Here is a 14,263-nt window from a genome sequence, read left to right on the forward strand (position 1 = left end):
CAATACCGTGACTGGAACAATACACAAATAACCAGCACATGTAAATGGTTCAAATCGGACCGAAACATCGTCATATGTTTCTCTCTCTTTTGTGAAAAGATTTTCTTCGGATTTTTAACCCCGGAGGGTTAGCCACCTAGGATAACCAAAGGAAGTCAGTGCGCCATCGAGGACTCTGTCTGTCTTATTTCCATTGTGGTCCTCAATCTTGTCCCCCAGTCGACTAACACCCAAGTACCTATTGCTGCTAGATGAACATAACAGGCGTACGGAAACACGTCAAAATTTTTCCACCCCGCCGGGAATCGAACCCGGATGTGAAGCGAGAGATTTAGCCACCAGGCCACCGAGCCAAGTTACCCGGAGTATTGTAACTGAACATGAACTGTAAGCGTACCACCCAGCATATTTCAATTATATCGTCCCTTATTCTGTGTCATTCAATAAAATGCAGGTTCAAGGCTTTTAATCTACCCTCATATAAGATTTATTATGCAGTGAATTAATTTTGTTATCCTTCTCTGTATGTTTTCCAACGCATTTATATCCAGTGTGCAGAATGGAGACCAGAACTGCGCCGCAGTTCTGGTCCAAAGGTTATAGAACAACCTTTGGACTTCTGTTGCTTACATTTCTTGGTATAAATCCATGCAGTTTACTAACGGACATCTAGGCACTGTTGTCTCGGTTTCAGATTTCTGCTTCCCTTGACTACTAAGCTCTTTTCACATTCTGTACGGTTAAGTTCTGTAATATTTATTTTATTAATGTTGGGGTTAATTTTATTTCCGAGCCTTACGACTTTACACCTTTTCCTATTGAACCTTACCTGACACTTTCTTTTGCACACATTAGCCTGCTTAAATCATTCAGCTGTTCACTGGTATGTCTGGATGGTGATACCGAGATTATGTCGTTAAAGACATGCCGAGTTCATTGTATTGAAAGATACACGAGTGTCTTTATTTATATTTTCTGAATTCATTTTATTTGTTTGTATTTCTATTGTGTGTGAGCAGATTTACTTACCCTGGGCCGGGGAGGTATAAACACCCTTGAAACCGATAACATATATATCCAAGGGCGTGCGAAGATGTGGTATCAATTGGTCATGTGGAGGGCCGCAGCAGCATCGACCGTTTTCCCTTTTATAGACTCAGTGGCGGACATTCATTTCTGGAACCCTGAAGCTTGAACTGTTATGGGGGGCCCATTCGCAACCAACAAGAGCTAGCCTAAATGATATTTTAATAACCTTTTAATTTTTATTTTAACTATTATTTTGCATTGAATTACATATTTTTAAAAAAACTCTTCTCATTCAGCAGACCCCCAAAATTTTAAGCAATGTGGACAAAAGTCGTTTCTGAGGCCCCTCCGGGATTAGGGGCCCTAAAGCTTTAGCTTAATTAGTTTCATAGTAGATCCGTCCCTGTGTAGATCCCGACAGCAGCGACCTATGGTGGGCAACGGCAGCAACTACTGATAACCCTATATCGGATCACGGCAGTAGCGACGATAGGATTGGATGAGGTTCGCCGGTACTGTCCCGGTCTGGGTCTTGTCCAGTTCTTGACCCGACGAGTAGTGACGGATAACTATGACGGGCCATGGCAGGAGTGCCCGGATAGTCCTATGATGGGCTGGGGGAGGCAGCGACTGCTGCTTTACTAACACTGGATTCAGTGCTCTCCGGGTAGTAATGTTTCGAGATCGAAGTCTAGCTACTTATAAGTAAGCAAGAGAAGGGAGCCGGGGCAAAAGACCCGATGGTCAGGAAGAACACATTTAGTGAATCACAAACAACTCAATGGAATTCACGAACGACCAAGCTCCCCAATGCTGGGTCACCTAATCGCGGTGGAATGGTTTGAGTGTTACAAAAATTATTGATGAGGGGAAAAGGGTGAGTGATGCACTTTAGGAGTCTGTGGAGACAATGAACTTTGTCCTTGGAGGCAAAGAGGGAAATGTATGAGAGTATAGTTTTACCAACGCTCTTATATGGGTGTGAAGCATGGGTGATGAATGTTGCAGCGAGGAGAAGGCTGGAGGCAGTGGAGATGTCATGTCTGAGGGCAATGTGTGGTGTGAATATAATGTAGAGAATTCGTAGTTTGGTAGTTAGGAGGAGGTGCGGGATTACCAAAACTGTTGTCCAGAGGGTTGAGGAAGGGTTGTTGAGGTGGTTCGGACATGTAGAGAGAATGGAGCGAAACAGAGTGACTTCAAGAGTGTATCAGTCTGTAGTGGAAGGAAGGCGGGGTAGGGGTCGGCCTAGGAAAGGTTGGAGGGAGGGGGTAAAGGAGGTTTTGTGTGCGAGGGGCTTGGACTTCCAGCAGGCATGCGTGAGCGTGTTTGATAGGAGTGAATGGAGGCAAATGGTTTTTAATACTTGACGTGCTGTTGGAGTGTGAGCAAAGTAACATTTATGAAGGGATTCAGGGAAACCGGCAGGCCGGACTTGAGTCCTGGAGATGGGAAGTACAGTGCCTGCACTCTGAAGGAGGGGTGTTAATGTTGCAGTTTAAAAAATTGTAGTGTAAAGCACCCTTCTGGCAAGACAGTGATGGAGTGAATGATGGTGAAAGTTTGTCTTTTTCGGGCCACCCTGCCTTGGTGGGAATCGGCCAATGTGATAAAAAAAAAATTATTGGTATAATTACCAACGATATGTTTCGTTTGAGTGGTTTGAGCTCAGGGGCAGTGCCTTTTCTTCTAGAAGGGGCACCACTCTCCACACAGGTGGAGCCGGGGCAAAAGACCCGATGGTCAGGAAGAACACATTTATCCTAACTAATCTAGCATCACTTTTAGCATAAATAGTGGGGATCATAGAGACACTTATGCAACATATGGGAATCTTTATTGGCAACAAAATATAGTTACAATAATTTAGCTCACCTGCATTTTGAGGTCGCATAGTGTGTTGGCTGTAATGATGACGTCAGCTTTGACAGACATTCTCGACTCCTCGCTACTAGTCACTAGTGCCTTAGTAAGTACTTGTCCTTCATACTTGTATTTGTACTGCATTCCTGCCTCGTACCTCACTCCACCTTCGGCCTCATCTGAACATAATTTATTAAAAAGCTAGGTTAGGTAAGATTGGTCAGGGAACAGGACAGGTGTTTCCTTGACGCGGATCTTAGTCATATGGCGACCTGCCAGTGGAGATTTTAGTTATCTGAGCGAGGCCTTCCACTGGCTTACCAGTCCACCCCTTTAAAAACTAAGGTTATAATTATAACAATTTTAATAGTTAATAAAAAGCAGAGGCAGGTAGATTACCACAAGGGATAACTACTTTAATCTCTAAAATAGGGATTTAAGTAAACTCGCAGCAAATATACACTAAGAGATATTTTAATATTCGTAGTCTATATATATATATATATATATATATATATATATATATATATATATATATATATATATATATATATATATATATATATATATATATATATATATATGCAGAACAACCATTGTGAAAAAATAGTGAAATTTCAAGTGATTTCGTGACTTCTCATATTATCAAGGAACTATGAAGAGCAAAACATCAGCAGGAAGGCATATAAGGGCAAGATACACCTCACAGTCACATCACAATAATAATATGAATATTTCTTTTGGTTTATATAAATTACTCATTTATAATTAATAAAATTTGGGAAGAATTTAATGATAGGTTAGACAAGGAAAAAAATCTTAATGCTTGGGTAGAATATCAGTTGTGTTACACAGAGTCGGGTGTTATCACGTGACTGTGAGGTGTACCTGGAGTTTACCTGGAGAGAGTTCCGGGGGTCAACGCTCCCGCGGCCCGGTCTGTGACCAGGCCTCCTGGTGGATCCGAGCCTGATCAACCACGCTGTTATTGCTGGCTGCACGCAAACCAACGTACGAGCCACAGCCCGGCTGGTCAGGTACCGACTTTAGGTGCTTTTCCAGTGCCAGCTTGAAGATTGCCAGGGGTCTATTGGTAATCCCCCTTATGTATGCTGGGAGGCAGTTGAACAGTCTCGGGCCCCTGACACTTATTGTATGGTCTCTTAACGTGCTAGTGACACCCCTGCTTTTCATTGGGGGGATGTTGGATCGTCTGCCAAGTCTTTTGCTTTCGTAGTGAGTGATTTTCGTGTGCAAGTTCGGTACTAGTCCCTCTAGGATTTTTCAGGTGTATGTAATCATGTATCTCTCCCGCCTGCGTTTCAGGGAATACAGGTTCAGGAACCTCAAGCGCTCCCAGTAATTGAGGTGTTTTATCTCCGTTATGCGCGCCATGAAGGTTCTCTGTACATTTTCTAGGTCAGCAATTTCACCTGCCTTGAAAGATGCCGTTAGTGTGCAGCAATATTCCAGCCTAGATAGAACAAGTGACCTGAAGTGTCATCATGGGCTTGGCATCCCTAGTTTTGAAGGTTCTCATTATCCATCCTGTCATTTTTCTAGCAGATGCGATTGATACAATGTTATGGTCCTTGAAGGTGAGATCCTCCGACATGATCACTCCCAGGTCTTCGACGTTGGTGTTTCGCTCTATTTTGTGGTCAGAATTTGTTTTGTACTCTGATGAAGATTTAATTTCCTCGTGTTTACCATATCTGAGTAATTGAAATTTCTCACCGTTGAACTTCATATTGTTTTCTGCAGCCCACTGAAAGATTTGGATGATGTCCACCTGGAGCCTTGCAGTGTCTGCAATGGAAGACACTGTCATGCAGATTCGGGTGTCATCTGCAAAGGAAGACACGGTGCTGTGGCTGACATCCTTGTCTATGTCAGATATGAGGATGAGGAACAAGATGGGAGCGAGTACTGTGCCTTGTGGAACAGTTTTTCACCGTAGCTGCCTCGGACTTTACTCTGTTGACTACTACTCTCCGTGTTCTGTTAGTGAGGAAATTATAGATCCATCGACCAACTTTTCCTGTTATTCCTTTAGCACGCATTTTGTGCGCTATTACGCCATTGTCAGACTTGTCGAAGGCTTTTGTAAAGTCTGTATATATTACATCTGCATTCTTTTTGTCTTCTAGTGCATCTAGGACTTTGTCGTAGTGATCCAATAGTTGAGACAGACAGGAGCGACCTGTTCTAAACCCATGTTGCCCTGGGTTGTGTAATTGATGGGTTTCTAGATGTGTGGCGATCTTGCTTCTTAGGACCCTTTCAAAGATTTTTATGATATGGGATGTTAGTGCTATCCGTCTGTAGTTCTTTGCTATTGCTTTACTGCCCCCTTTGTGGAGTGGGGCTACGTCTGTTGTTTTTAGTAACTGTGGGACGACCCCCGTGTCCATGCTCCCTCTCCATAGGATGGTAAAAGCTCGTGATAGGGGCTTCTTGCAGTTCTTGATGAACACGGAGTTCCATGAGTCTGGCCCTGGGGCAGAGTGCATGGGCATGTCATTTATCGCCTGTTCGAAGTCATTTGGCGTCAGGATAACATCAGATAGGCTTGTGTTAACCAAATTCTGTCGCTCTCTCATAAAAATTAATTTTGATCTTCGACTCTCAGTCTGGTTAGCGGCTTGCTAAAAACTGAGTCATATTGGGACTTGAGTAGCTCACTCATTTCTTTGCTGTCATCTGTGTAGGACCCATCTTGTTTAAGTAGGGGCTCAATACTGGATGTTGTTCTCGACTTTGATTTGGCATAAGAAAAGAAATACTTTGGGTTTCTTTCGATTTCATTTATGGCTTTTAGTTCTTCCCGCGATTTCTGACTCCTATAAGATTCCTTTAGCTTAAGTTCGATGCTTGCTATTTCTCTGACCAGTGACTCCCTACGCATTTCAGATATATTGGCCTCTTTTAGCCGCTCTGTTATTCTTTTCCGTTGCCTGTAAAGGGAGCGCCTGTCTCTTTGTTTTACATCTACTCCTCCTTTTTCTTAGAGGAATAAGCCTTGTGCATACATCGAGTGCCACCGAGTTAATCTGTTCTAGGCATAAGTTTGGGTCTCTGTTGCTTAGTCTATCTTCCCAGCTTATATCGGTTAGGACTTGGTTTACTTGGTCCCACTTTATGTTTTTGTTATTGAAGTTGAATTTGGTGAATGCTCCCTCGTGACTAATCTCATTATGTCGGTCTGGGGCTCCGGGCATACATGTCTGAACCTCAATTATGTTGTGATTTGAGTATATTGTTTTTGATATGGTGACATTTCGTATCAGATCATCATTGTTAGTGAAGATGAGGTCTAGTGTATTCTCCAGTCTAGAAGGCTCTATTATTTGCTGGTTTAAATTGAATTTTGTGCAGAGATTTAAAAGCTCGTGTGTGTGTAAGTTCTCGTCAGAGCTGCCTCCTGGTGTTATTACTGCAACAACATTATTTGCTATATTCCTCCATTTTAGGTGCCTTAAGTTGAAATCCCCCAGGAGCAAGATGTTGGGGGCAGGAGCTGGCAGATTTTCCAGACAGTGGTCAATTTTTAACACCTGTTCCTGGAATTGCTGGGACGTTGCATCCGGACGCTTGTAGACTACCACAATGACTAGGTTTTGGTTCTCGATCTTTACTGCTAAAACTTCCACTACATCATTTGAGGCATTAAGCAGTTCTGTGCAAACAAGTGACTCTGCGATGTACAGGCCAACCCCCCTCCTTTTGCCTGTTCACTCTGTCACATCTGTACAGGTTGTAACCTGGGATCCATATTTCGTTGTCCAAGTGATCCTTTATGTGGGTCTCTGTGAAAGCTGCGAACATTGCATTTGCCTCTGCAAGCAGTCCACGGATGAAAGGTATTTTGTTGTTTGTTGCTGGCTTTAGACCCTGTATATTTGCAAAGAAGAATGTCATCGGACTGGTGGTATTGTTGGTACTGGAGGGGGATTTTTTTTCCGGCATCAGTATCTGTATCTGCTGGTTTGGAGTGGAGGCCATCGACTGTGGTTCCACTCCAGGAATGACTGGATTTGGTGTACGATTTCTGCCATAGTCTTGTTGTTGTGACGTGACTGTGAGGTGTATCTTGCCTTTATATGCTTTTCTGTTGATGTTCTTTATAGTTTCTTGATAATGTGAGAAGTCACGAAAGCACCTGGAATTTCACTATTTTTTCATAGTGGTTGTTCTTCATGTTGTAATATCACCTGTTTACTGGGATTTTATTGCATGTATGTATACAGGCCATCTTTTAACTTTTGAATATTGAACTGCAGTTACATTATTTTGAAAGGCAAAATACAGTTTTTTTTTTTTTTGTAAAACACAAATCTGATTGCAAAAATATGTTTACTTACCTGTAGTTGTACAGGTGAGGGCACACACCGGATCAGCCTCTGGAAGTAAAAAAAAATAATATAAACTTCCAATCTCAATTGTTATTTTGTTTATAGTGATCAGATTATATCTAAGAGCAGTGGTGGATTTACCGATGAGTACTAAGTGGCCACTTACAGTGCTGACCACTGAGAGTACTAAGTGGCCACTTACAGTGTTGACCACTGAGAGTACTAAGAGGCCACTTACAGTGCTGACCACTGAGAGCACTAAGTGGCCACTTACAGTGCTGACCACTGAGAGAACTAAGTGGCCACTTACAGTGCTGACCACTGAGAGGACTAAGTGGCCACTTACAGTGCTGACCACTGAGAGCACTAAGTGGCCACTTAGTGGTCAGCACTGTAAGTGCTGACCACTAAGTGCTAACCACAGAGTACTAAGAGGCTACTAACATTGCTAACCACTGAAGGGACTCTCAGATCATTACCTATTTGTTTCTTAAGTCTTCGTGTGTCGCGCCCTTCCTTACCTGTAACATTTGACGGTTTGTGGTCACACCACCACAAATATTTTTGCATGGTATACAAACTATTTAAATTTTGAAATCAAAATGCAATTTTTTAGATTGTTTTCTCATTTTGTTGAATATTTATTTCTGAAAACTCAATATATATAACAACCCGGTCTGATCAGCGGCAGTTATTGAATTAATCACACATCTGGCTCTAATGTTAAAAGCTAATTTCCGTTAGTGCAATAGCCAACAGCCGGGGGAAGGGGGAGTCCCTGAGGCGCCCTAAATGTTATAATTTAGACACGTGCGACATTTGGGTATCTTTATTATGGAAATGTTTCGCCACACAGTGTCTTCACCAGTTCACTACAAAAAAGAATGAAGATAAGAAGGAATTTGAGGTAATCAGTCCCCAATTTAGACACATGTTGCACATGTGTCTAAATTATCAACTTGTCGGTTCTCTGGACCATTTATCTAAAACCCCTAAATGATGTTCTGTTTAGGGCCTCTGGCTCTTTATATTCGCCTCTAAGTTAGGCCCATTAAATATACTGTAACCTTATGCTATAGTCACACTTTATGAATGAAATAATGAACCATCCTAAGTAATTAGTGGTTCCTGTGTATAAAAAACTACAGACGTACTGGAAAGTCTGAAGTGGAACTCACAAATAATGCAGCTAAACTATTGAACATAAGAACATAAGAACGAAGGAACACTGCAGAAGGCCTACTGGCCCATGCGAGGCAGGTCCAAGTCCCTACCGGCTTAAGCCAATGCACCCAACCTAGTCAGGTCAGGTCACATTGACTTAAGGGAGGAACACGGCAACCGACCTGTTAGCACAAGCTATCAGGTCTAACTCACACCCACCCACATCTACTCATGTATTTATCCAACCTATTTTTAAAGCTACACAACGTTCTGGCCTCTATAACGGTACTTGGGAGTTTGTTCCACTCATCCACAACTCTATTACCAAACCAGTACTTTCCTATATCCCTCCTGAATCTGAATTTTTCCAACTTAAAACCATTGCTGCGAGTCCTGTCTAGGCTAGATATTTTCAGCACACTATTTACATCCCCTTTATTTATTCCTGTCTTCCACTTATAAACCTCAATCATATCCCCCCTAATTCTACGTCTTTCTAGAGAGTGCAGTTTCAGGGCCCTTAGTCTATCCTCATAGGGAAGGTTTCTGATACATGGGATCATCTTTGTCATCCTCCTTTGTACATTTTCCAGAGAATTTATATCCATTCTGTAATACGGTGACCAAAACTGTGCAGCATAATCTAAATGAGGCCTAACCAAGGATGTATAGAGTTGAAGAACAACCTGAGGACTCCTATTATTTATGCTTCTTGATATGAAGCCAAGGATTCTATTAGCTTTATTGCGAACACTTATGCACTGTTGTCTTGGTTTCAGATTACTGCTAACCAGAACTCCTAAATCTTTTTCGCAATCCGTAATATTAAGATCTACATTATTTAGTTTATATGTGGCATGGTTATTGTCCTGTCCAACATTTAGAACTTTGCATTTGTCTATATTAAACTGCATCTGCCACTTCTCCGACCACTGCATCAGTCTATTCAAATCTTCCTGGAGTGCTCGAATGTCCTCGTCAGAATGAATTCGACGGCCTATTTTGGTGTCATCGGCAAACTTGCCGATGTCGCTCTTTATGCCCTCATCTATGTCGTTTATGTAGATTGTGAACAGCAGGGGGCCCAACACTGACCCCTGTGGAACACCGCTCGTGACGCTTCCCCACTCTGATTTCTCCCCATTTATGCAAACTCTCTGCTGCCTATTTGTCAACCATGCCTCTATCCAGGAAAAAATTTCTCCTCCTATTCCATGTGCTTTAATTTTCCTCAATAGTCTCTGATGTGGGACCCTGTCAAAAGCCTTACTGAAGTCCATATACACAATATCATATTCGTTACCATGATCTACCTCCTCAAATACCTTAGTGAAAAAAGTTAATAAATTCGTAAGGCAGGAACGTCCCTTTGTAAAACCATGCTGAGATTCGTTGATTAATTTATGCTTTTCAAGGTGGCTACGAACTGCCTCGGCAATTATTGATTCCATAAATTTTCCCACTATGGAGGTTAGGCTTATTGGTCTATAGTTCGAAGCTAAGGACCTGTCACCTGTTTTGAAAATAGGTATCACATTTGCCATTTTCCACTTATCTGGCACCATGCCAGTTTGTAGTGATATGTTGAAAAGATTAGCCAAAGGTGTGCTAAGCTCCTCTTTACATTCCTTTAGAACCCTTGCATACAGTTCATCAGGGCCTGGGGATTTGTTAGGTTTTAATTTATCTATTTGCCTAAGGACCATGTCACTTGTGACCCTAATAGTGCACAGTTTATTATCGTCCTGTTCTACATAATTTATCATTACTGGAATATCACTGGTATCCTCCTGTGTAAAAACTGAGAGGAAGTATGTGTTAAAAATTCTACACATTTCCTTATCACTGTCAGTGAGCTGACCCGAGGAACTTTTGAGTGGGCCTATCTTGTCCCTGATCTTACTTCTGTATACCTGAAAGAATCCTTTTGGGTTAGTCTTCGATTCTCTTGCAACTTTAACCTCATAATCTCTTTTTGCTTTTCTAATTCCCTTTTTTATTTCTCTCTTTAACTGAATATATCGATTTCTTAATTGCCCCTCTCCTCTTTTGATTTGCCTATATATGCCTCTCTTTTGACCAATCAGATATTTTAATCTATTGTTCATCCATTTAGGATCATTTTTGTTTGATCTGATTTCCCTATTTGGAACATAATTTGACTGAGCAGCTAGAACTATGCCCTGGAAAGCATCATATCGGCAACCATCACCACCTACCTGACCCCTAGTCAGGTCATTCCAGTTCAGCCCACCTAAGTAATTTTTCAGTCCTATGAAATCAGCCAAGCGAAAGTCAGGGACGGAGACTTGATTGCCATTATTAGGGGAATTCCATGATATGTTAAAACTGAGTGATTTGTGATCACTCTCCCCAAGCTCATCATTAACCTCAAGATTATTAATTAGTGTTTCCCTACTGGCAAGAACCAAGTCAAGGAGGTTATTTCCCCTAGTTGGCTCTGTCACAAACTGTTTTAAAAAACAATCCTGGATCGTATCAAGAAAGTCACCCGACTCTAAATTTCCTGTCAAATTGCTCCAGTCAATCTGTCTATAGTTGAAATCTCCCATTAGCACAACATTTTCGTATGTAGATGCCTTACGAATTTCGTCCCATAGAAGTTTACTGCACTCCCTATCAAGATTTGGGGCCCTGTAAATCACACCCAAAATTAGTTTTTCTCGGCCCTCGAGAAGCTGTAACCAAACAGATTCAGTGGCTGACGCTTCTAATTTAATATCTTGTCTAACACAACAATTTAAATTGTCTCTGACATACATCGCTACTCCACCACCTTTCCTGTTGACCCTGTCAGTGTGGAATAATTTATAGCCTTGTATGTGACATTCAGAGGGCATCTCTCTATCTTTCAAATTGAGCCAGGTCTCTGTTATAGCAATAATATCTATGTTTCCTGCACTTGCAATTAATCTTAGCTCATCTATCTTATTTCTAACACTCCTGCTATTAGTATAGTAAACCTTAAGGGAGCTAGTCCCTTGCTGCCCTCTGCTGTCCCCCTTTGTTTTCTGACCTGTTCTATTGTCTTTATTTATAACTTCATGCTGAATGCCTTTTATACATTTACTGGTTCCAACCCTAGTGTTGCAACCTGCTTGTTTCCCACACACACCCATACCTCTATCTTCCATCAGTTTAAAATCATAGGCATTTCACCAATGGCCTTCTCAATCGAGTCTGCAAGTGCTACCACCCCTGCCCCAGAGAGATGAACCCCATCCCTTGCATACATATCATGTTTGCCATAAAAGTTGTTCCAGTTGTCAATGAATGGGATTGCAAGTTCCTTGCAGTATCTGTCTAGCCAGCAATTTACACCAATTGCCCTAGACAACCATTCATTTCCTACTCCCCTTCTAGGCAAGATGCTACATATGATTGGGATCCCTCCCTTAGACTTAATGAAATCTATAGCTGACCTGTACTTATCTATTGTAGAGACAACATCCTGTGTAATGAAGCCTTAGGTAAACATTGCCCTGTTAAGTAAAAGGACACAAGTGTAACTAATGTGAAATTTTATTGTGGCAACGTTTCGCTCTCCAGGAGCTCTGTCAACGGCTTGACAAAGCTCCCGGAGAGCGAAACGTTGCCAAAATAAAATGTCACATTAGTTGCACTTGTGTCCTTTTTACTTAACATATTGTCGGTAATTCTACCAACGTCAATAAAAACATAGCTCTTGCTTTAATCATTGAAATTTCATATAAATCACGGTACCAGCATAATTGTTTATCTAATATTGGGTAATTTTTTGTTTATAACAAACGAGGAGGGCACGCGAAGACTTTTTTACGTGTGTGTGTGCACTCACCTAATTGAGATTGCAGGGGTCGAGTCCAAGCTCCTGTGTGTGTGTGTGTGCGTGTTTGTGTGTGCGTGTGTGTTTGTGTGTGCGTGTGTATGTGTATGAGTGTGTGTGTGTGTGTGTGTGTGTGTGTGTGTGTGTGTGTGTGTGTGTGTGTGTGTGTGTACTCACATATTTGTACTCACCTATTTGTGGTTGCAGGGGTCGAGTCCTAGCTCCTGGCCCCGCCTCTTCACCGGTTGCTACTAGGCCCTCTCTCTCCCCGCTCCATGAGCTTTATCAAACCTCGTCTTAAAACTGTGTATGGTTCCTGCCTCCACTACGTCATTTTCTAGGCTATTCCACTGCCTTACAACTCTATGACTGAAGAAATACTTCCTACTATCTCTCTGACTCATTTGTGTCTTCAACTTCTGTGTCCCCTCCCTGGAACATCCTGTCCTTGTCCACCTTGTCTATTCCACGCAGTATTTTATATGTCGTTATCATGTCTCCCCTGACCCTCCTGTCCTCCAGTGTCGTCAGGCCGATTTCCCTTAATCTTTCTTCATAGGACATTCCCCTTAGCTCTGGAACTAACCTTGTTGCAAACCTTTGTACTTTCTCTAGTTTCTTGACGTGCTTTATCAAGTGCGGGTTCCAAACAGGTGCTGCATACTCCAGTATGGGCCTGACATACACGGTGTACAGTGTCTTGAATGATTCCTTACTAAGGTGTCGGAATGCTGTTCTCAAGTTTGCCAGGCGCCCATATGCTGCAGCAGTTATCTGATTGATGTGTGCTTCCGGAGACATGCTCGGTGTTATACTCACCCCAAGATCTTTCTCCTTGAATGAGGTTTGCAGTCTTTGGCCACCTAGCCTATACTCTGTCTGTGGTCTTCTGTGCGTGTGTGTGTGTGTGTGTGTGTGTGACTCAACAATCAATATTTGCACCAATAACTCACTACAGTTGTGACCGGGTGTGGAAGTGTGAATTGCTCATTACTCTAAAATTTGTTCATGATCGTAGCCATGTATAAACGCAAGTAACCATTCTTACAGTATTCATTACCTTTGTAACTTGTGAGTTCATTACCTTTGTAACTTGTGAGTTCATTACCTTGTACCTAGTTCAGCCATCAAAACTTTGGGGCCCAGTCCCTGGACCCATTGTGTACCTCTATAATCTGTTAATACCTTTGTAACTTGTCATGATTGTGACTAGACCTACCTGGAGTTCATTACCTTTGTAAATTGTGAATTCATTACCTCTGTAACTTGCTCAGCCATCAAAACTTTGAGGCCCAGTCCCTGGACCCAGTATGTACCTCTGTAATCTTTTGACTACCGCCCACAGGATGGGTATGGGGTGCATAATAAACATATTAAACTAACTCTCTCTCTCTCTCTCTCTCTCTCTCTCTCTATATATATATATATATATATATATATATATATATATATATATATATATATATATATATATATATATATAAAGAGACGGTCAAATTGAAATGAATTACATATTCAGCAAAGATTTCTCTTTGGGTGGGGGGGATGATGAATAACAATAAGCAGTGATTTATATAACAAATTTCGTATAAAAAGAGGAAAATCTCAATCAAATATATCTCTAATGAATAATTAACACGTGAAGAGACTATGATACCCAAAATGAAAATCATAGCCAGATAAATATCTCATGAATAATGTTATGCATGATGACAAGTATGACACTTGAGGCTGTGATAACATTCCCATATTGTTATCAGCTGGGGAGTGTGGGAAACGTCAACAATATTAATGACTCACCACTTGAACATCATTCAAAAACACACACACACACACACACACACAAAACACCATGACAACCAGTGTATCTGCTTCTCCCTGAAACACTTGGAAGGTTTTGATGAGCTAGGATGGGTAAAAGATCACTTGCGTTATCTATGTATCACAGATAAGGCAAATGATCACTGATGTTGGTGTTTCTTGCACGGGTGTAGGTTAACACAGCAGGGAAGGCCAGAGTTCTCTC

The 14,263-nt window shown here is 41.7% G+C and overlaps 1 protein-coding gene across 3 annotated transcripts in view; it reads right to left on the reverse strand.

The window, feature by feature from the left end:
- Window positions 1-14,263, reverse strand: part of LOC128697763 (uncharacterized) — a 197,957-nt gene that overhangs the window by 158,313 nt on the left and 25,381 nt on the right. For all 3 annotated transcript variants that reach the window (XM_053789662.2, XM_053789661.2, XM_070099664.1), the window contains exons 2-3: window positions 7,257-7,295; window positions 2,905-3,071 (exon numbers count right to left, since the gene is read on the reverse strand). In XM_053789662.2, coding sequence (XP_053645637.2) covers window positions 2,905-3,036 — 132 coding nt within the window. In that variant the 5' untranslated portion in view covers window positions 3,037-3,071; window positions 7,257-7,295. The remainder of the gene's footprint in view (window positions 1-2,904; window positions 3,072-7,256; window positions 7,296-14,263) is intronic.

Source organism: Cherax quadricarinatus, chromosome 68 (genome assembly GCF_038502225.1).
Source record: "Cherax quadricarinatus isolate ZL_2023a chromosome 68, ASM3850222v1, whole genome shotgun sequence".
Taxonomy (NCBI): domain Eukaryota; kingdom Metazoa; phylum Arthropoda; class Malacostraca; order Decapoda; family Parastacidae; genus Cherax; species Cherax quadricarinatus.